The following is a 22620-nucleotide window of genomic DNA, read 5'->3' as shown; positions in this document are numbered from 1 at the left end:
GAGGACACCTGCTGGCACTCAGCCAAAGGCCCGGTGGAACATCTCGTTTTTACAGGCCCTGCGGAACTGTAACAGGTCTCACAGGCCTGTATCTCCAGTGGGAGAGCATTCCACCAGACCAGGGCCAGGGCAGAAAAAGCCCTGGCCCTGGTTGAGGCCAGACGGATGTCCTTTGGGCCGGGGACCACCAGGAATTGCTTGTCTGCAGAGTGCAACGCCTTGCAGGGGACATAATGGAAGAGGTAGTCCCGCAGGTATGCAGAACTCAGTCCGTGAAGGGCTTTAAACACCAAGGTTAACACCTTGAACCGCATCCAGAATTCCACTGGGAGCCAGTGCAGCTGGCACAGCACATGATGAATGTGCGCTTGGATTGGCATTCTGGTAAGTATGAGTGCCGCTACATTCTAGACCAGCTGTAACTTCCGGGTCAGGCCCAAGGGCAGCCCAGAGTACAGTGAGTGGCAGTAGTCTTGTCTGGAGGTGACCATTGCATGGATTACTATAGCCAGGTCCTGGGGCAAAAGATAGAGTGCCAGTTGCCTGGCCTGTCGAAGACGGAAAAAGGCAGACCTGACAATGGTCGTGACCTGGGCCTCCATTGAAAGTGTGTCATCCCAAAATCACACCCAGGCTCCTCACTGTTGGTGAAGGTTTCAATTGTGCCCCATCGAGGGTTGAGAGCCAGGTCCCCAACTTGATCGCTCCACGACCCAGACACAGAACCTACGACTTCAGGAGATTCAATTTCTGGTGACTCTGATGTAACCATACCATCACAGCCTCAAGACCTTTGCCAAGGAATCCGAAGCGAGATCAGACTGGCCGTCCATCAGCAGATAGAGCTGGGTATCATCCGCATACTGGTGACAACCCAGCCCAAATCTGCGAGCTAACTGGGCGAGGGGGTGCATATAGATGTTAAATAGCATCAGGGAAAGAATCGCCCCCTGAGGGTTGCCGCATACCAAAGAATGGCGAGCAGAATCTGTTCCTCATGTGCCACCCTCTGTCCCCGATTGTGAAGGAAGTAGTTCAGCCATTGCAGGGCTGTCCCAAAAAAACCCTACATCGGTAAGGCGGTGGGTCAGAAGATTATGATCAACCGTGTTGGACACTGCTGTAAGATCTAAAAGTCTCGGCAGTGCCAACCCGCCCCAATCCAGGTGTTGCCGCAGGTCGTCTGTGAGGGTGACCAGAGCTGTCTCTGCACCATGGCCAGGCCTGAAGCTGGACTGGAATAGATGCAGGATAGAGGCATCATCCAGGTGTACTTGCAGCTGTTCCGCTACCGCCCTCTCAATTACCTTACCCAGGAAGGCAGTTACAATGGAGGTCTCCAGAAGTACTTGATTGAATCCATTCACACACCCCGCCTGTAATGATTCCAAGTAAATGTGTGCATGTGTCTTTAAATGTTTGGTTTGAGCTAGGTGAAGAGCGGAGGTGAGAGAGGGAAGAGTGAGTGATGTGATTGGTTGATGACTGAGAGTGTGGGCGGAGTGAATGCAGTTGAGACTGACAGTGCAGGGAGAAAGGTTTTTCAGTCAGAAGAAAGCAGGCTAGCTGTGTGCTGCCTGAATATGTCGAAGTGTTTTATGAGAGAAATATAACCTGTGTGGAACCTGAACTGAGCATGTTTGTGAAAGGACGCTCAGTCAGGGAAAGAGAGGCCAGCTGTGTGCTGCCTGAGCAGGTTTCATATTTCTGTGAATAAGAGAAAGAGAGGCTAGCTGTGTGCTGCCTGAGGAGTTTTCTTTGAGAGAAATATAGAGCCTAGAGAAGGAGGCTAACTGTGTGTGAAGCCTTACAAGAGATCGTGTGCGAATGAGTTTATAGGAAGTGACTTTAAGAACTAAGAACTACTTTAATGAAACCAATACGCTTCTTGAAAAATAAACATTTATTTTGTTTTGTTATATCCCAGTGCAGCTGTCATTGCTATATCCCATTCATATCCTCAGGGCCACATAGAACCACGAAGGAGCCTGACGCTTAAACATGTTACCAAAGGGGAAATTTGAATAAAATATTTTGGAATAATATATTCCTGGTGGCAGCAAACTACCCAGAGGGTGTAAAGGGAAGATTAAAAGAACATCTACCCCAAAGAAAGTACAGGTCATAACACTGCCCATTCTACCCTTTACCCACTTTCCTATTATAGCCTCATCCATCCAGCCATCACGGGTCATCAAATAATCATTTTATGCCTATAGTTCCTCTCAGGAAGACCTAATCAAACCTTCCTAGTTCATTGTCCCACCCTGGAGACAGTTTCCCAGTCCTTTGTCCTACTCTGGGAAGAACTATTAAGGCATTGTTTTAGGGCAGAGACTTAGGCCTGCCTCAGGGCATGTTTCACAGTATATATGACTGTCCTGCCATGTGCTCAGTGTGTGTGTGTGCTCTGGACCTTCCACACGCCCTCAGATGGCATGTCTTCCTCTTGCCATGACAATTCTCTTATTGCAAGGAGACCAATTCAGGTAACAGTGGGTCTAAAATGAAACACCAGATGCCAAATCGAAGCTGCCTTGGACAATGTAAAATATGTAGGTGCATGAACAAACTGGGCAATTTTTTCAGTGATTGACTTTCCCCTCAATCTGCTGGTTTTTATCTGACTTATCTATGGTGGTTCCTGGATGGTCGACTTTTTTCTTTCTTTTAGGTGATATACTATGGATATGTGATGTATATGATGTGACTGAAACACTATCCTGGATCGATAACTCTGAAACTGTAGAACAAGAGAATGTAGATCACAAAGGTGGATAGTTTCCAGAATCCTTTATGTTGATGATGGATTCTCCTAAACAAAAATGTCAATGCTGTCATTTTAGTATTTATACCATTTCTGCTTATTTAGTATTACTCATTGTATCCACTGCCACTCAGTACTGCCTCCCAAAGAAATATTTGCTTGTTTCAACTCTGGGTCCCAAAGCCAGTGCTGAGCCAAATCACAATACAATTCCAACGTTGGCTATCACATGCAGGATGATTGTAGGAGTTGTAGTGCCAAAAATGAAGGGAACTGGAACATCCTGACCCAGATCAGCTCCGTAACATCCCTCTGCTATTTGTAGTGAAAGTAAAGTTTTATTCACAAGAATATAGGAAGCCCAGACAAGGAGGATGGACAAGATGCCTTCTGTTGCAGACCAAAGGTGATTTAACCATTTCTCTGACCTATCCGAGTCTGTGACTCTAATGTTGTCTAAAGTTCTCCAAAAAAGGATGGTTGTTCTATTGCTGCAACTTTTTTTGCAGGAGGCAGAACTGCTCATTTGGTATTCCAGATGTTCTGGATGATTCTGGTCAGGCCTGATGCAGATATAGGCAAGCACTTAAGAAGCCCTAAGCATCTAGTTAGCTTTCCTATATCTAATCATTTAACTCCTGACAAGAGGTACAACGCAAAATCTGCATTGTGCAGCAGTTTGGACTAGATGACCCTGTAGGTCCATTCCAACCTTATGATTCTATGAAATAACATTTTAGATTTGTTACTTTGTTACACAAGCAATGCCATTACAGGATCTCTCCTTCCATTCTTGCTTCATTTTATCTTAACAAAGTCTATGGAAAGTTAGTGACTTCAAGTTTCTCATACATATGAACATCTTTTGGCCATCAACCAATACACCTATCCCTGTATCTCCAACTTTTGTGAAATTAGATATTCCTGTTGTTCTTAGACACTCTCTACACCTGGACCTCAACACATTGTATCTACTGATAGTAGATGGTTCTTCTAATCTATAGAAGATCATTCAACTGTCTTACTCCTTTACTTCATGCCTCTCTCCAAGGTTGTTCTGTTCTAGGCCTCTAGACTTCCTTTGTGGCTTGACTAACTCTGGGGCTGTGCTAGTCTTGTTTCTGTGTGTGAAGACAACTTCTATGGTTTTCTTGGTCAAATCCAGGAACAGCTTCCCTATATTTCCAGATATATCTGTGGCAAAGCTACTGTTAAATATCACGAATTGAGCGAACAACAGGATTGGCGAGTGCAAAGAGCAAAGGCAGGCCCCAAGTAAAATAATATTGTAAGCACAGTAGGATATGGGGTTGATGAGAGGAGCAGACCTCTAGTCATGCATAAGAGGCTTATCTTTTGAGGATAGTAATGATACTCTCCTTTCAGAAATTTCATTCTATCAACACTGTTATTCTTTCTGAGGCTATTTTTGTTAACCTTGTTTGACCCTCTTCTGAGACTCTTCCTGTTGAATCCTTCATCCCAGAGAATGTCATCGATGTCATTAAGGAATGGATCTGAGCTACTGTTTCCTGTGCCCATGAGGCTTTCATTTCTTAGAAACCAGGATTGGAATTTTGGGGGGGATTTTGCCAATGAGTCAATCAACCCCTGCCATGGACAGAAACATGTGGCATATTTAACATGATAGGAAATCAGCCTCCAAGACGACAATGCTTTAAAATAATTTTATTACACAAACACTTGGGTTCCATTGATGCCCATACAAGTGTATGCAAATATCATCATCAGTTTTTCAATAGCCCTTAATGGCTGTAAATGCCATCCTCTGACTGGTGATGCGATAGGGGAATTTTTGCCAATTCATAAATCCCCTACTTCCACTTACCCACATATATTTCAAGACACCAGACATGGTGATTACAGAAGAAAAAAATGGTTTTATTATTTATTTAATAATCCCATGACACACTCTCCATTTTGGGGAGACATTTGTAAAGACCAGTAGCATTGGAGGGCTTTATAGACCCTTCAGTCCTGGTTGTTTACAGAATAAAAGATCAGAAGTTAGGATGAAACCCTGGCCGTTTCCACACTACTCACCTTTATCCGGAACGGGGTGCAACATCGCGAAAAGCTTCTTACATGAGGTTTATGCGACGTCACGCAAAACTCGCTTGAGAAGACGCTATCTTCCCCTTTTTTTCGTGATGTTGCGCCCTGTTCCGGATGAAGGTGAGTTGTGTGGAAACGGTCCCTGTACAAATGATGCGTACACCTTGTCAGACTGATGCAGAATGATGCATTTTCGCAGAGAACATGACATCTGACAAGCTTGAGTGACAAATGAATTATACAAACATTTGAGAAGCTGGACCCATGTATCTGATCTATTCCTTGGAAAGGAGGGATTCATTCAAGGTTGAAATCTTACTTATTTTATTAGAATAAACAAAACAAGTAAAATATTTATACTTTGCTCAGTGACCTGTCTCATACCACTAGAGAATGATGTGACCTGCAAGATATCTCAGGGAAAGAATTTTGACACTTGGAGCAAGGCTTTCTACTTGTTTACATGTGCTCATTAGCTTTGAATGTATGCTCTGAACAAGATTTTATAAAATGGGGCCTAAAATTCCTTTAACTTATTCTTATATATGGGTTGGGTTCACAATTTTTGCCATTGAGAAAATTGTTCCTGTTGACTTATCAATGATAAACATCAGGAAGGGTCTGTTGAAGATGATGCAATGGGGTGGTGGAAGGGGAGGGAGAGAACGAAACAACGGGTCTCCAGGGATAGCTTGACCCATCATAGTGCCATGCTCATGAACAACTAGCACAGCTTCATGAAGAATCTGTAGAGAAAGCACATACATTTATATCGAGTGTGTACACTAGAGATGAGTCTATCTGTACATTTTCTGATGAAATATAAAATAGTCAGGATTCTGGCAACTGACAGTAAATGACACATTTGGTCTCACAGCAGTGATAGCACCGGAGCTACCAATGTTTTCCAGGGAAAAGTCTAGCGCTGGGCAAACGTCATTCAATTTGATTTGCAATGTGGATGGTATTACTGGGGTTTCAGTTACAAGAACAAAAAAAAGCAAAAATATCTCCCAAGAGTTCTCTCTGGTCTGTTATAGTAAGGTGTTGGAGATCAGGTGCTCTTCTATCTGGGGAAGGCTGTGAACTCAGAATGGTTAGATGTAGTGAAGCTGGAAACTGATGATTGGGGAACAGGTTCGTTTTTCCTCTAGAGAGAAAAGGTGTTTTCTATGCAATGATGGGTCTGTCAATGATGGATTTCAGCCAAATGGAGAGGAAATCCATCAACTTCATGAAGAAACTGGCACAGATACAAATAGACATCACCTTCCTTTCTAAATGCAAAAAACCTGGACATTCTACCCAAGGGACTGTGTGTGAAGAACCCACTAAGATCCACTTACTGCACAGACTACAGTGAGAAATTATGCAACACCTTATCCAGGAAGATCTTAAATCACCTCATCAGACTGCTGTACAGCAAACAACAAAGGATCAAGCAAGAGATCTCTGAACTAGATTCTTCCATAAAAAACAAGCCCTTTACACACACCAGGAGCTGGCAGATTTTTACCAAAACCAGAGAAACCATCTATTCCACATTACTTACTGAATTACAGAACAAGAAGGAGAAGAAGTATTCAAAACTCCTGCATGTAACAGGGAGAAGACCACTTTAGATCCACCGAGCAACATTATCAATCTCTCCAGCCACAAACTGAACCCAGCAGAGGAATCTGTCCTCTCACGTGGACTATCTTTTTGCCCAGTCAGACCCTCACAAACCATACAACTCTGTGGAGACCTGGAGGCCTATTTTAGATGCCTAAGACTGAAGGAATTCTTCAACCACTCCGCTGAACAAAACGATGAACAAAGCACTGAACAGACACCATCACAGCAGCAATCACCCTCCCAATCCAGCAATGCACAATCTTCGTTACAAAGCTCCAGAAACAAGAATTCCTCATGGACACCCACTGAGGGCCGCAACTCCTCATTGGACTTTTACATTGAATGCTTCTGTCAGGCTGAGATAATTGACAAACAACACCAGAATCTCAGTCGTGCAGAAAGAGATGCCATAAACAGCCTCCAAAATAATTCTGGCATCGTAATCAAGGAAGCTGACAAAGGCGGCACAGTTGTCATCCTGGACAAACATAACTACACACAGGAAGCAGAGAGACAACTCTCCAACACAACATTCTATAAAACACTGACCCTACGGAGCAATACAAAAGGGAACTCAATAAAATATTAAAGATACTCCCCATGGACATACAAGAACGTATCCATACAAACACACCCCAGGAACCACAGCCAGGAACATTCTACCTACTACCCAAAATCCACAAACCAGGTAACCCAGGATGCCCCATTGTTTCAGGAATTGGCACTGTCACAGTAGGAGCCTCAGGATATACGGACTCTATCCTCAGGCCCTATGACACCAGCACACCCAGCTATTTACGGGACACCACTGACTTTCTAAGGAAAATACAGTCCATTGACAACATACCAGATGACACCATCCTAGCAACCATGGATGTTGAGGCTCTGTACACCAATATCCCACATGCAGATGGACTGCAAGCCATCAGGAATACTATCCCAGACAAAACCACAGCATACCTCGCCACTGAACTTTGCCACTGACTTGAGAGGTTTTTTAAAAAAGAAATTTCTTTACTCACCCTTTCTATAATTTTATTAGATGCGATTATGTCATATCTTAGCTCCCCCTCCCTGAACAGAAGTTTTGAAGTTTGTCCTCACAGTGAAGATATTCCACCCAAATAATTATTTTAATTTATTTTATTTATTTATTTTATTTATTTCAGATTTCTATTCCGCCCTCCCCACGAGAGGGCTCAGGGTGGATAACAACATATTAAAAACACAATTAAAAAATTCATGTACATTAAAAACTGGATGGTGGACAGCCTTCTCAGGAAGGGTTAAGATTTATACACCCTTTTTTTCCCAGGCTGGCGGAGGCCCAGCCCCAGCCATATGCCTGGCAGAACAACTCTGTCTTCCAGGCCCGGTGAAAAGATAGTAGGTCCTGCCGGGACCTGATTTCAGCAGACAGAACATTTCACCAGGTGGGAGCCAAGACCAAAAAGGCCCTGGATCTAGTTGAGGCTAGGCGGGCCTCCTTGGGGCCAGGGATCACTAACAGCTGTTTGTTCCCTGATTGGAGTGTCCTCCAGGGAACATATAGGGAGAGACGGACCCGTAGATGATCATGTTCATGCATGATTTCTGTCCCCCCACCATCTTCACTTGAAGGGGCAGCCATAACTCTCCCCATCTTTCACTATATGTGGTGGTAGAGAGTGTCATCAAGTCCTAGCTGACTTATGGCAACCCCTAGTAAAGTTTTCAAGGCAAGAGAGTAACAGAGGTGGTTTGCCATTGCCTGCCTTTGCAACCATGATCTTCTCTAGGGGTCTCTGATCTAATGATTAATGACTGTGCCAGTTTGGTGTAATGGTTAAGAGTGCCAGTACTCTAATCTGGAGAGCCGGGTTTGATTCCCCACTCCTCTGCTTGAAGCCAGCTGAGTGACCTTGGGTAAGTCACAGCTTCTAGGAGCTCTCTCAGCCCCACCCACCTCACAGGGTGTTTTGTTGTGGGGATAATAATAACATACTTTGTAAACCGCTCTGAGTGGGTGTTAAGTTGCCCTGAAGGGCAGTATATAAATAGAGTGTTGTTGTTGTTAAGGAAGACACTGCTTAGCTTCCGAGATATGACAAGATCAGGCTTGTCTGGGCTATCCAGGTCAGTGCTTCACTTTCTGTAATGGCATTATTCTCTTTTGCTTACAATCTCTTTACTAATATCACCTAACATTTCTTTCACCTTTTTTCTTTGGAGATCTAATCCAAGTTTCCCAGTATGACTCAAAGATCTCTTTCCTTGGCAGTTCCAGACAATTTTTAGACCTCCCTCAATGTGATATAAGAATTTGGGTCTCTTGCACTTATTTACATAGAGCCAGTGTGATGTAGTGGTTAGAATGTCAGACTAAGATGGGGAAAATCCAGGTTTGAATTCTCACTCTGTCATGGAAGCTGGCTGGGTGACCTTTGGTCAGTCCCACACCCTCAGCCTAAGAGGGAGGGGCTGTGGCTCTGTGGTAGTGCACATGTTTTGCAAGCAGAATTCCCGGGTTCAATCCCCAGCATCTCCAGTTAAGGATCTGGTCATAAGTCAAGTGAATGACCTCTGCCAGAGACCTTAGAGAGCCGCTGCCAGTCTGAGTTCAAGTAGACAATGTTGACCTGTTCCTCTCCTTTCCTACCCTATCCTCCTCTTTGCTTCCTTCTCCTTTCAGCCCGGCCTTTAGTATTTCAGCTACATTCTGGGTTAAACAGGCTCCTTAGAGCCAGCCTGGGAACCTATCCACAATCTATTGCATGTATCTCTATGGGGAAATGCCAGTTTGGAGTAGTGGTTAAGAGCGCGGCACTCTGGAGAGCTTGGTTTGATTCCCTACTCTTTCACTTGAAGCCAGCTGGGTGACATTGTGCTAGTCACAGCTCTCTGGAGCTCTCTCAGCCCCACCCACCTCACAGGGTGATTATTGTTGTGGGGATAACAACATACTTTGTAAACTGCTCTGATTGGGCATTAAGTTGTCCTGAAGGGTGGTATATAAATAGAATGTTGTTGTTGTTATTAAACACCTGACTTACATCCAAGCTCTGTAAATTGGAGATTTCATGTATTCTTATTCAGAAAGAGTTTTGCCTATAAGGAGAGTTTTGCCCATAATGGCTGAATATTTCTGGGATTCTCTGATCTGTATTAACTGGATCAGGGAATCTTTCATGGATTTGAGGAATCTTGGATGTTTTGGGGATCCCTGAAACCCATATACAGATTTCCTGGATATTTGGGGGGGGGGACGGTGCCCACCGCTACACAGGATACAGGCTTGAATGCAGACTAGCATTTCTGTGGGCACAAGGACTTCTGCTCACAGAGCATGATTTTCTCATCTCTCTGCAGCTGGCCCAAATGCCCGCAGCATTTTATTTATTTATTAAAACATTTCTGCCTCACCATTCATCTTAACCAACACACTAAAGCACGTAGCACTGCAAGGGCAGGAGGAGGCCTAGCTTTGACTTCTGGCAATAGGCAGCCATCCAGCGGGCAAGCTAGAAGGAAGGATAGATGTAGAATCGTAAGGCTTCCTCCATCATTTAAAAGACAAACACACACATATACTTAGGAAAAGTTAGAGAAATGAGTGATAACTAAACATCAGGGCCTGGAGAGAACTATTAATTCCAAATCTGAGATCTCTGAAGTGTCATGTTTATATTTAAAATCAGTGCAACTTTGGGAAGGTCTGTCAGGGCTTGCCGCCGCTGCCGCTGGGCGTGGCACTGGGCGGTCTGCTCCTGACATCACAGGGGGGCCAGGGATTCTGCAGGACCCTGCTCTGTGGAAGGAGGGGTGGTATACCTCACCCATACTCCCTCTCAGTCCACTCGCTGGCCTGCTCAACCTGGCCTGCTTACCCTCTGCGTCCTCCTTCATCTCCTCCTTCCAGGACTCTCCTCCAAGCCTCCACCCTTGCATCTTACTGCTCTCACTCCACATCATCACTCCTCACTCACACCCACCACCACAGGGCTCTTCCCAGCCAGCTTTTATAGGGCTTCCTTCTACTGCCCCACCCCTCTTCCAGCCTGGCCTTGGGCTGCACCAAGCAGTTGCAGCTGGGGTAGCTGATCTGGCCCCACTGACCAGCACCAGCTGTGCCTTGTTCTCTGGCTGCCCAGCCTCCCTGCCTTGGCTGATTGCTGAAGGCATGTCCAGCTGCAGTCCCCTGGCTAGCAGCCCAGCCTCCCTGGCTGAGCTGATGGCTGAAGGTGGGTCCAGCTGCGGCTCCTTGGCTGGTTGCCCAGGGCTTCCTGCAGAGTGCCTCCAATAGCCCCACCTGGAGTGGCTTGGCTTTTGGCAACTCCTGGGCCAGGCTACTATTTTCTAGCTGGGGCGTGGCTTTGGGTTGTTGGGGCTGCTGCTGCTTCTCCTCCTCAGGTAAGGTCTTTGGGTGGGTGACTGCTGGGCTCCCAATCCCTCTGCCCTTGCCCCCTTCTGCCTTGCCTAGCCCCCTTTCCCTCCCTAGGGGAGTGGGACTCGCTGGCCTCTCTCTGTCTCCCCCTGCCTCCTGAGGCCGTGGGCTTTTGCCCCTTGCCCCTGGCACCGGCAGGTTCTGGCTCCATTTGCCTGTGGGAGGGGTTGACCTGCTGTCCCCCAGCTGCCCCCTCTGCCTGCCAGTCAGACCGGTTGACCTGCTGTCAGCTGGCTGACCAGTTGACCTGCTGTCTGCTGGCTGCCCCCTCTGTTTGCCCGTCAGCCCGGCTGACCTGCTGTTCCCTCCTACCAAGTCTGGGGGCTGGGACCCAGACCCCGGACACCCCCCCCCCACTTAGCTTTGAGTTGTGGGGGTCAGGGTCAGACTCAAACATGCGGGACATGAAGTCCGCATCCACATGCTGCGCCCCCTTGCGGTACATGATGGTGAACCGGAAGGGGAGGAGGAAGAGGTACCACCGCAGCACACGGGGGTTGTGCGCCTTCATGCGGTGGAGCCACTGCAGGGGCGCATGGTCCGTTAGTAGGACAAAGGGATTATTGGCCAGGTAGTATTGCAGGGCCCCCACTGCCCACTTGACCGCTAGGGCCTCCCGCTCCACTGTTGCATAGCGCCTCTCTGCGGGCTGCAGCTTCCGACTCAGGAAGAGGATGGGGACGTCGGTTCCGTCACGTTCCTGAGTCAGGACTGCCCCAAGGCCGGTGTCAGAAGCGTCTGTGGCCAGCGTAAAGGGTCGGTCAAAGTCCGGGTTCCACAGGGCTGTGGTATTAGAGAGGGCTGACCGCAGGTCCTTGAAAGCTGCTTCTAGTGCTGGGGTCCACCGGACTTGGTTGGGCAGCCCCTTCTTTAAGCAGTCTGTCAGGGGGGCGGCTCGGGAGGCAAAGTGGGGGATGAACCGCCCGTAATACCCCAGTAGTCCCAGGAAACGTCAGACCTGCTTCTTGGTCCGGGGCTGGGGGGCATCAGCTATTGAGGCCACCTTGTCTGGTGGTGGGCGAACTCGGCCTCCCCCAACCACAAAGCCCAGGTACTGGAGTTCCTGGAACCCCAGGTGGCTCTTCTTTGGGTTAGCCCGTAGTCCGGCTCGCTGGAGGGCCCTCATGACAGCTTCCAAGTGTTGGAGGTGGGTGGGCCAGTCCGGGCTGAAGATGATGATGTCATCTATGTACGCCATTGCATATGCCCAGCACTCTCCCAGCACTTGGTCCACCAGCCGCTGAAACGTGGCAGCTGCCCCGTGTAGACCAAACGGCATCTTCTTGAACTGGAAGAGGCCTCGTGGGGTGGCAAAGGCTGTCTTCTCCCGGTCTGCTGGCCGCACGGGCACTTGCCAGTAGCCCTTTGTCAAGTCTAGGGCCGACAGGTAGCGGGCGGACCCTAGGTGGTCTACCAACATATCTGCTCAGGGCATGGGGTATGCATCGAACTGGGCCACCTTATTCAGTTCGCGATAGTCGATGCAGAATCGGGTGGTCCCATCTGGCTTGGGCACCAAGACTATCGGGCTCCTCCAAGCGCTTCACGAGGGCTCGATTACCCCAAGCCTGAGCATCTCGTCGGTCTCCTTCTCCACTGCCTCCCACCGCTTCCTGGGGATGGGGCGCCAGGTAGCCCGGGCTGTCTGCGCCGGGTCTGTTGGAATGGCATGTTGGATCAGGCTCGTGCTGCCCGGCCTGCGGGAGAAGACCCCGGGAATCCGAGCCCCGAGGTCTTGTAGCTGGGCCCTCTGAGCTGGGTCGAGCTGAGGGTCCACCTTGGGCTCCTCGAACTCCGGGGCATCAGTGGTCCAAGGCAGCACACTGTCAGGGAGCTCTAGCGGGTCCTCAGCCATGCCACACTCCTCTTTTGGGCGCTCGTGCCACTGCTTTAGGAGGTTCACATGCAGGGTCTTCCGCCGATGCCGGCCGACCCCACACTGGACTTCGTAGGTGGTGGGGCCCAGCACCCTTCGAATCTGGTAGGGACCCCTCCATGGGTCCCCTTCCTCTCTTGGGAACACCGAGTGGTGCACGAGGACCTTCTCTCCGGCCTGGAAAGTCCTCATCCGCGCACCCCGGTCATAGGCAGCCTTTTGCTTTGACTGGGTGCGAGTCAGTCTGCGATTTGCCTCCGCTTGGGACTGTTGCACCCGGTCACGGAGCCGGCTCACGTACTCCTGTATGGGGGGCACAGGGCTGCTGGCCCGGGGCCCCCAGCATTCCGTCAGCCGGGAGAGCATCCCCCTTGGCTTGCGCCCATATAGCAGCTCGAATGGGCTGAAGCCAGTGGAGGCCTGCGTGGTCTCCCGGAGGGCGAACATGAGCGGGTCGATGTACAAGTCCCACTGGTGAGGCTTGTCCTGCGTCATCTTCTTCAGGGCCTCCTTGACAGTCTGGTTCAGCCGCTCTGCCAACCCGTCTGTTTGAGGGTGGTAAGCCGAGGTGAACACCTGCCGGATCCCCAAATTCCGGCAGAGCTGACGCATGGCTGTGGCACGGAACGGGGCCCCCCGATCCGTCAAAATTTCATCTGGCAGCCCCACCATCGCGAAAAACTTGGACAGGGCCCGTACCATCCCCGGGGTCTGCATGGTCTTCAGTGGGATGACCTCGGGGAACCGCGTGGCATAGTCCACAATCACCAGGGCAAAGCGATGGCCCCGGGGTGTGCGTGGCAGCGGTCCGATGAAGTCCATTGCGATGCGTTGGAAGGGCGTCTCCATGACGGGCAGCGGGGAGAGGGGGCCTTTGGCGGGTGGCGGGCTGCCACCCGCTGGCAGGTGGGACACGAGCGGCAGTGGGCCTTCACGTCTGCATTCACGGAGGGCCAGAAGAACTGCTCAAGAACCTTCCTCAGGGTCTTGTGGTGCCCCAGGTGCCCGGCCCAAGCGTGCTCATGGGCCGTGTGGAGGACTTCCGCCCGATAGGCTGCTGGCACAAGTAGTTGGCGGACCTCCCCCTGGCCATTTGGGGCATGAGCTATGCGAACCCAAACCCCTCCTTGCTTCTCAATGCGAGGGAGCCATTGGGACCTCCGTTCATCCCGCACTTGCTCCTCCTCACGAGCGGCTGTCTCTCGCAAGCGCTGCAAGGACTCATCTGCCCCTTGAGCATCACGGAATGGGCGGTCTGCCAGGGTTCCAGCTGGGCCTCCAGTCCGTGGTTCTGCCCCTGGTCTGGTGGAGGGACCCTCTCCTGGGTCGTTGGCCTCCTCCACTTGCAGAGCAGTGGCAACTTGTGGGTCTGTCAATTCCCCTGCCGCCTTCAGCCGAGACCCGGCAATCCCTGGGGTGTCTCTTCCCAATTTCTTCGCTGCCTGCTGGAGGAGCCTGAAGAACCCCGGGGCATCTCTTCCCAGCAGTATTGGTACGGGTAGGTGAGCTAACTGGGCAACTTCCATTTGGTGGCGGACCCCTAGGTACTCTATCATGATTAGGGCCGTAGGGTACGGCTGGGTGCGGCCCATCACATCCGTCACCGGGATCCAGCGGTACACTGGGGTGGCAGCTGGGAGGAGCTGGGGCCGAATTGCTGAGACTGTACTCCCAGAGTCCAACAGGGCTTGTAGGATCAGCCGGCCTATCTTCACGGTGGCGCATAGACTCTGCACCTGCTTGCCAGGCGGTGGGTTATTTTCCCAAACGAGGGCGCAAACCCTTGGCAAGGCCTCAGTGAGCACGCCGGCTTGCATCTGCAGCTCCGCTGTCTGTGCTAGTTCCACTGGAGCAGCTGGGTAGGCTGCCTCCAGCTTTCCCCACATCCTATCCTGGCATTCCTCCAGCCACGGTCCGAGCTCCGCTGGGGTGGCGGCCTTGGGAGGCCGCCCCTTGACTGGTGCCTGCGTCAGAACATCTCTCCCCATACGGGCCACCAACTTGTCAGGGCTTGCCGCCGCTGCCACTGGGCGTGGCACTGGGCGGTCTGCTCCTGACGTCACAGGGGGGCCAGGGATTCTGCAGGACCCTGCTCTGTGGAAGGAGGGGTGGTATACCTCACCCATACTCCCTCTCAGTCCACTCACTGGCCTGCTCAACCTGGCCTGCTTACCCTCTGCGTCCTCCTTCATCTCCTCCTTCCAGGACTCTCCTCCAAGCCTCCACCCTTGCATCTTACTGCTCTCACTCCACATCATCACTCCTCACTCACACTCACCACCACAGGGCTCTTCCCAGCCAGCTTTTATAGGGCTTCCTTCTACTGCCCCACCCCTCTTCCAGCCTGGCCTTGGGCTGCACCAAGCAGTTGCAGCTGGGGTAGCTGATCTGGCCCCACTGACCAGCACCAGCTGTGCCTTGTTCTCTGGCTGCCCAGCCTCCCTGCCTTGGCTGATTGCTGAAGGCATGTCCAGCTGCAGTCCCCTGGCTAGCAGCCCAGCCTCCCTGGCTGAGCTGATGGCTGAAGGTGGGTCCAGCTGCGGCTCCTTGGCTGGTTGCCCAGGGCTTTCTGCAGAGTGCCTCCAATAGCCCCACCTGGAGTGGCTTGGCTTTTGGCAACTCCTGGGCCAGGCTACTATTTTCTAGCTGGGGTGTGGCTTTGGTTTGTTGGGGCTGCTGCTGCTTCTCCTCCTCAGGTAAGGTCTTTGGGTGGGTGACTGCTGGGCTCCCAATCCCTCTGCCCTTGCCCCCTTCCGCCTTGCCTAGCCCCCTTTCCCTCCCTAGGGGAGTGGGACTCGCTGGCCTCTCTCTGTCTCCCCCTGCCTCCTGAGGCCCTGGGCTTTTGCCCCTTGCCCCTGGCACTGGCAGGTTCTGGCTCCATTTGCCTGTGGGAGGGGTTGACCTGCTGTCCCCCAGCTGCCCCCTCTGCCTGCCAGTCAGACCGGTTGACCTGCTATCAGCTGGCGGACCAGTTGCCCTGCTGTCTGCTGGCTGCCCCCTCTGTTTGCCCGTCAGCCCGGCTGACCTGTTGTTCCCTCCTACCAAGTCTGGGGGCTGGGACCCAGACCCCGGACAAGGTCTGTGGTCAGTTGGGTGGTTTATTTGGGAAGGTCTGTGGTCAGTTGGGTGGTTTATTTGGGAAGGTCTATGGTCAGTTGGGTGGTTTATTTGGGAAGGTCTATGGTCAGTTGAGTGGTTTATTTGGGAAGGTCTATGGTCAGTTGGGTGGTTTATTTTTTAAAGAAAACCAAAAACATGGGTAAGGGAATCCAAACCTCCTCCTCCACACCTTACCCAACTGCACTCCAGTCTTTGAACAGTATTCACTCACAGCCAGGCTCCAGAACAGGCAGTCTGCTGGGCTGGCAGAAAAACGCCGGCAGAATAATGCAATTTGTGCATTCTTTATTTGTATTATTTATAATCCACATTCCTCAATGAGGGAGAGGATGGGAGAGGACAGCATCTTGGTCTTATCATAGTTCCATGTTTGGGGGTGGGTGGGAAGACCCTCACTTTTTGCTGAGGAATCCTATGAAAGGAAGAAAAAGTTCAGTAACACAAGAAGGCCTTGCTGCCTTCCTGTGTCCATTGTGCAGGTGAGATGTTTTGAATCCCTGGAGATGAATAACTTTTCCTGATCTGCCTGAAATTTTTGAGGAAGGATCTCTTGGTGAGGGATACAGTCTCTGACAGCTTCATACCAGCGGGACAGGGGGGAATGTCACCAAGAAATGTGTTCTCATTGAAAGCAATGAGAATGACTGAAATTGACATCTATATATATGCTTTAATACTAGCATTAAATAAGCCAAATGTTGGGGTAGTTTTTTGCACTGTCCAATCATTAGCATGAACTTCTTTAGCTCTGAATATATATACCCAGGAAGAGAGCATTTATTTATTTAGTAGATATTTCTCCCATCCGTCCTAGAAGTATTCAGGACAGGGTCTATTTTACCCTCACAACAATGCTGTGGAGTAGGTTAAACTATGCGGACAGAACTGAACATTTTAACTTGAAACTAAGTATCACACTTACATCCCATCTCCTTATCAATCTGTGTTTAATCAGACAGTTCCAGTCAAGGCTTTCAGTTTATGCTGCACCAAGACTAGATCGCGTCATCAAATGCCAGTACCTCAGGAAATGTTTAAAAGGTGCTGGATGAAATGTAATTGTTATTCTGAATCTAGCACCAATCCTACCCACATACTTACCTGAGAAACCCTCAGATTACGTTTTCCTGTAATCCCAGATAGATCAGTGTGATCATTAAAGACATCTGCCATGCCTAGTCTCTGCAAGGAGCCTTTGAAGTCGTAGGATGCAGAAAGGGAAAATTTTGGAATCCATACATCTGTTTTTCTGTTAACAAAAAGTACAAAACAAAGAAATAAACATGAAATGACAATTTTATTTAGACAACATACAAATTCTAAACTGAATGATAGTGTATCAAGTACATTCAAATTCTTTCTTTTTTAAAATTTGCAAATGGATAACATTATATTGATAAACTTTAAAACCACTATCAAGTTGCCTGAATTCTCAGCTTTCATTTAAAAAAAAAAGGCTCTAGACCATTTCATTGCAAAGGCATAAGGTAAAAGGCATCTCTGTAGGAGGAAAGGCTGTGGAGACTTACTTAAAAAAACTGAGGCTGGTGATTTAGAAAAACTGATACTTATACTGATATAACAGTACATCAATATAATGCTATTTAATCTTTAAAAAAAATTGGGGGGGAAATTGCTGCATCGAAGCCCTGTTGCCATTGCACTATATTAGTAGCCAGAGTAGCAACAGGAAAATGGAACAAGGTCTTCCCACTGTGGAAAACACCTTGAGCATCCTGCCTTCTGCATGTTCATGCACATAAAGGCCTTTGGTTTCCTGAAGAACTAGGGGTTATGGAGAAGCTGGGATGACACCTGGACTGACAGTGGCCCCAAAACTTCCAGTAGAATCTGACCACACAGTAGTGAAAGTTCTGTTTTAGGTCTGTTCTGTCGTGATGATGGTGGTGAAAATGACTTATCAGTTCACCATTCCTGAAGTATTGTCCAATAATGTTATTCCAAGTTGTAAGAGGTTTACTATAGCTAGGCTTCCAGGAGCAAATCTTGGATGTCTGAGAAGTATGCTGTGACCAATTTGCTTAGACAGAGCTGTTCACATTCTCAGTCTTACCTGAACTCCACTTTAACAAAACAAGTCTTGAATGTTCTCTGTTGTTCAGATTTCTATGGATATCTTTCTGTCAGTGCTATCTGAGAATGTGGACAGAATACTTGGAGAGATTCTGCATATGTTTACTGAAGCCCTGGCTTCCCCTGGTTAATAAAATCAGCTAGGTATCTCTGCTATTAAAGGAGGTTCTGATTAGACATGGACACAAACCAAAAAAATTTAACAAACCAGCGGTTCATGGTTTGGTGCTGACGACAATCCCGAGGTCGCGAACCGCAATGAACATTTTCCGTTGCCGAACAGGTTCGCAGTTTGTGGTATGCGGAACAGCCCCCATGACACTGAGAGAGCCCATATTCCCAGGGAGTCTTTTGCAGGCTCTCCTACAGCTATCACCCAAGTTTGGAAAAGATTGCAAAAGGGATCTTGGAGTTATACCCTCTCCAATCCAAGGCCCCCAGGAAACTCCCACAAAAATCCAAGCTCAATTATACTCTCAGTCTTTCTCCCCAAAAGCTAGTAAGTGGCAAGCAAGAGCTCTGTCCTACTCCACTGCATGCTGAAAGTGAAACCCAGCCTGGGAGCCCATGGCTATTTATAAGCATAGGTCCCATTGAGCAATGCAGGAGGTCTGTGTTTGGCCATCAGAGCTGCCTATCAGGGTTTGCAGGGATGCAATTGGAGTGCCCATGGCTACAGAACACCCCCTTCCTCCTCCTGCCCCTGGGTGTCTTCTCCCAACTTGTAACCGCTTTGCAGCTCCGTGGTTGGAAGGAAGACCTGCCGATCAAGGTAAGCTGGGCTTCCATTCTGGTTTCCAGGGCGACTGAAGGAGCGCAGATAGAGTTCAGGCATTCCCCCGGCTCCATTGCCAGGGGAATTGATTGCTGGCGCCTGACTGTCTGGCTTCCTGAACCGTGGCCGAATGCACCGAACCAGGCCTCTCTCAAATGCTGGTTCATTGGCTGTGGACAATCACGAACCGCGGGATCGAGATCGCACAATCGCCAATTTCGTGGGTTTTTGAAGTTCGAAATGCAGCTCGTGCCCATCTCTAGTAATAATACAGCCACTTGAAGAAGTCTACATTGGATATATCAGAAATAATTATAAGCCTGTGTTCTATCTGTCATTTCTAAGTAAGATCTTGGTAAAGGTATTTGCTTCTTAACTCCAGGTACTTCTGGATGAAAATTGGAGGATTTTCACTAGCTGTACTCTCTAAATGGACGTCAGTATGAAATACTAAATCCAGTTCTAATTACTATTAAATGTCCCCTGTAAATTCCATTCACCATTAATTAACTGTTGCATACTAACCAACAGTGAACAATTAGTGTAGTATCAAAAAAAATGATAAAATATTGCAAGCCATTAAATATCCACTGTAGTCTACATGCAATATTGAAATGAAGTATTAAAAGAACATTTGATTAATATTTAGAAGACATTTCAGAGAATTCCATACACTCACTATGTAGGGTATGTATGAAGATGATACAAAACCCAGTGGAATCTATTTCTTATTAATCTAAATAGCAACTGAGATAAAAATACAATCCAAACAATAGCTTTTAAAGTGTAATTAGTATGAATTACTGATTTAAACCAGATCCCATCAACCAATTAAAAATCCTGAATTGTACCAGGAGAGCGTTGGAAAGTAACTCAAGAGATATTGCTTACCTGTACTGAAAAGAAGCTCTCCATTTATTGATGTCTTCTTTTACCAAAGACCTTTCTACATCTTTTAGTTTCCCTTCGTCTGGCAGGATGAACCATGCTACAGCATTTCTTGAATAAGGTATTTCCACTACCGAGCAAGAAAGATCTTCATCGTGCAGAAATTTTATCCAGGTGCGTTGGCACATAAAGTTTTTTTTAATGGTTGTGTTTCCATAGGCAATAAAATGTTTTTCAGTGGTTAATAGAGGATGAAACTTTTCTCTCCAGAAATCTTAAGAGAAAAATAAGAGGCAACACCATTCAACAAAACACAAATTCTGTACAGTAGCTACATGCATAACCATGTGAGTAAATGTAAAGAAATCCTCAGTTCAGTCCATTGCAAATGGAAATGAGATGGGTATCAAGAGACGGCCTGTGCATTGAACAGAGTTTCCTAACTTCCCAGCTACAAGAATTATTGTTATCCTCACCACTACCACCGTTAGTACCATCGTCAATATATGCTTCAAAGACCAGCTGGAGAATCTGGAGGCATGTGCTCCATGGGATATTGTGCAGCCTTCTCTGTAAACACATGGCCAGCTGTTAAAATGTATCCTACAAACTACATTCAACCTCAGCTGTCTCACTTGGCAGGTCCTACTCACAATCCCAGACACAAATTGACTCTGATCCTGGTTTATGGGTATAGGTGGATCCTCTATTCTGGAGCTTCATCATTTGGATTCAGTTCCCCATAAGGTTGCCAGCATCCCACTCACAATCTCTTTGAAGCATTTCAGGGGTGGAGCCTGGGGAGGGGGAGCAACATGAACATCATTCATGATATCACTTCCACTTGAGCAGGTGGAAGTGATATTATAGTGCCAGGCACATTCTAGGACTTTCCCAGTCTCTAGGATCACTCTACAGAGAATGCTATGAAGGGTTATAAAAGATAGAGGAGGTGTGGTCAGGAGCTGTAAGTGGCAAAATTTGGACAGAAAAGGGCCAGTAATATGGCGTTCCGGGTGAAAAATGTGAGAGTAAGTGAGAACTTAAGAGAGGGAGCTTGTGCCACAAGAAAAGAGCTGGTCTTTATTGCGGCCAAGTGTTTAGAACAAGAGGACTGGAAGAGAATACAATCATGGAGCCTTTCTGCTTTGGGGGTTGATAAAATCACAATTCAAGAGAGCCCATGAAGAGAAGCTGTGAATGGAGATGAAATTTAGAGACAGCTACTAGTTTCATTCTTCTACGGACTACAGAATAACCTAACCTTAAGCATACTTATTTCAGACCAGAAATTCCCCTCCCCTTCATTGCTACAGTTGCTTCTTTTTAAGCTAACTAAACAACTTGCCCTGCCTTCCATTTTTTTTTTAAATCTAACTCTCCAACTTACCTTTGAAGAAGACGTAATTCACGAGGACCATGACCATGTGTATACTGAAGTCACGGGCTTTGTTGACCATTTCTCTATAAGTTCTGTTCTTTAAGTAATCATTGACCTGCTGTTTTGCTTCTATAGGTTTCAAGAAATTCGTAGAAAAGGTTTCAGCCTGATACAAGGTTTTGACGTCTTCCAGAAATGTAGGGAGAACTTTCAATGACTCATCTAAGAACAAAGCATTCCCAATTTTTGCAAGCATTTCCTCTCTTGGAAGGTTAAGCTTGTGGATAAGTTGGCAAAACCCTTTATGTATCTCATTTTCTTCAATCTCTGACAGGTTGAAAGCAAGGGCATTGTAAATCTGAGTCTGGGTTTGAGACTTAGCTCCGAGGGCCAGCATGGCAAAGGCTGTGGAGATGCTCACAGGAGAGAAGAAAATATTTTTGTCATCTGAATCAGAAGACATTTGTTTGTACAATCGGAATGCAAAGTCAGCATTATAAGGGACTATCTTGTGCAGAGCACTGACTTCAGTGTTACATTCTCGTTCCAAAGTGGAATGTTGCTGTTGGTTAGTGGAATTTGTATTTCGATCATTACCATGGACATCATCAGGTTCTGAGAGGTGATAACAGCGGAACAGCAGACCGAACAGTAACAAGAAAAGATAGAGCATGGCCTTCATTTGGGATTTGTAATCATTCTACCGGGGGGGGGGGGACACAGGAAATATGGTTAGCAATAAGTTTGGAAAATTATCTACTGCACTGAGAATTTACATTAAAGTGTTTCCAAAACTGTTTATCAGGATTTGAAAAATATTGAAATTAGATAAATATAATATCTGAGTTTTGTGATTCTTGAAGTTGCAACATTTGTACCTTTTTATTCAGTCGATTCACATTCGTTTTCTTGTTTTTAAAAAAGAATAGTCATTCTTAAATTGTCTTTCAAACTATGAAGGTATTCCATACCTAGGCAGCCATAGTGGTCCCTTCTTGAATGCTTCCATGCTAACAGAAAATCTTTCCAAGTGAGACTGCCTCGCGCTGCCTTTAGAATCAATGGAGATAGTTATGCCACTGACTTCTGCTGAAGTTCAATGGCTCTACTTCTGGTGAGTGGAACTAGTCCTCATTTTTCTTTTCACACAGCAGAAGAGAAACACAACATCTGCCCTGTCCAGATGACTTATGGTTCAGTGTTGGTATCAGGACTTCTTGTGCTGCCTACCTCCATCTTCTGAGAAACATCGAAGCCTCCAGTATGGTGCTAAACTGGGAGGAGGATGAATCCCCATGCAAACATGCTCTCTCAGATTCTGTTTCTTAGATTTTCCACTATACAGAATAAAACAGCAGCTCCAACCAGACTGATATACCCAACTTAACCCAAACATAAAATTTAGTTTGATTTAGTCCTAAGCCACTACATTACAGGGAAACACTGAACAAACTGCAGAGTGTCAGAACAACGGTAGAGAAAAATGCATTTCATACTCACAAAATCCCCAGAAGCATCTAGTGGCTTTCAACCAAAGTGGATGGGTCCTTGTTTTGTTGTTTATAAGCCAGGCATGTATAATATCCAGGATTAATAAACCACT

The 22620-nt window shown here is 47.6% G+C and overlaps 2 protein-coding genes across 4 annotated transcripts in view; both read right to left on the bottom strand.

The window, feature by feature from the left end:
• LOC129325025 (thyroxine-binding globulin-like) overlaps positions 1 to 4643 on the bottom strand; it is a 25581-nt gene extending 20938 nt beyond the window's left edge. The window contains exon 1 of the mRNA XM_054972521.1: positions 4617 to 4643. Coding sequence (XP_054828496.1) covers positions 4617 to 4643 — 27 coding nt within the window. The remainder of the gene's footprint in view (positions 1 to 4616) is intronic.
• LOC129324659 (serpin A3-3-like) lies at positions 4442 to 22620 on the bottom strand. 3 transcript variants are annotated; one of them, XM_054972013.1, is made up of 5 exons: positions 22518 to 22620; positions 21027 to 21717; positions 19640 to 19910; positions 16981 to 17128; positions 4442 to 5589 (listed from the first exon to the last, which is right to left on the bottom strand). In XM_054972013.1, exons 2-5 carry the CDS (start codon positions 21697 to 21699, stop codon positions 5383 to 5385), a joined length of 1299 nt encoding a protein of 432 aa, XP_054827988.1. In that variant the 5' UTR covers positions 21700 to 21717; positions 22518 to 22620; the 3' UTR covers positions 4442 to 5382. The 3 variants fall into 3 exon arrangements, with proteins under 3 accessions (XP_054827988.1, XP_054827990.1, XP_054827989.1); XM_054972015.1 differs by having other exon boundaries at positions 5499 to 9960; XM_054972014.1 differs by lacking the exon at positions 4442 to 5589 and adding an exon at positions 15611 to 16291.

This window comes from Eublepharis macularius, chromosome 2 (assembly GCF_028583425.1).
Source record: "Eublepharis macularius isolate TG4126 chromosome 2, MPM_Emac_v1.0, whole genome shotgun sequence".
NCBI lineage: Eukaryota > Metazoa > Chordata > Lepidosauria > Squamata > Eublepharidae > Eublepharis > Eublepharis macularius.
The sequence above is the reverse complement of the archived record's forward strand: the minus strand, read 5'-3'. Positions and strand labels throughout refer to the sequence as shown.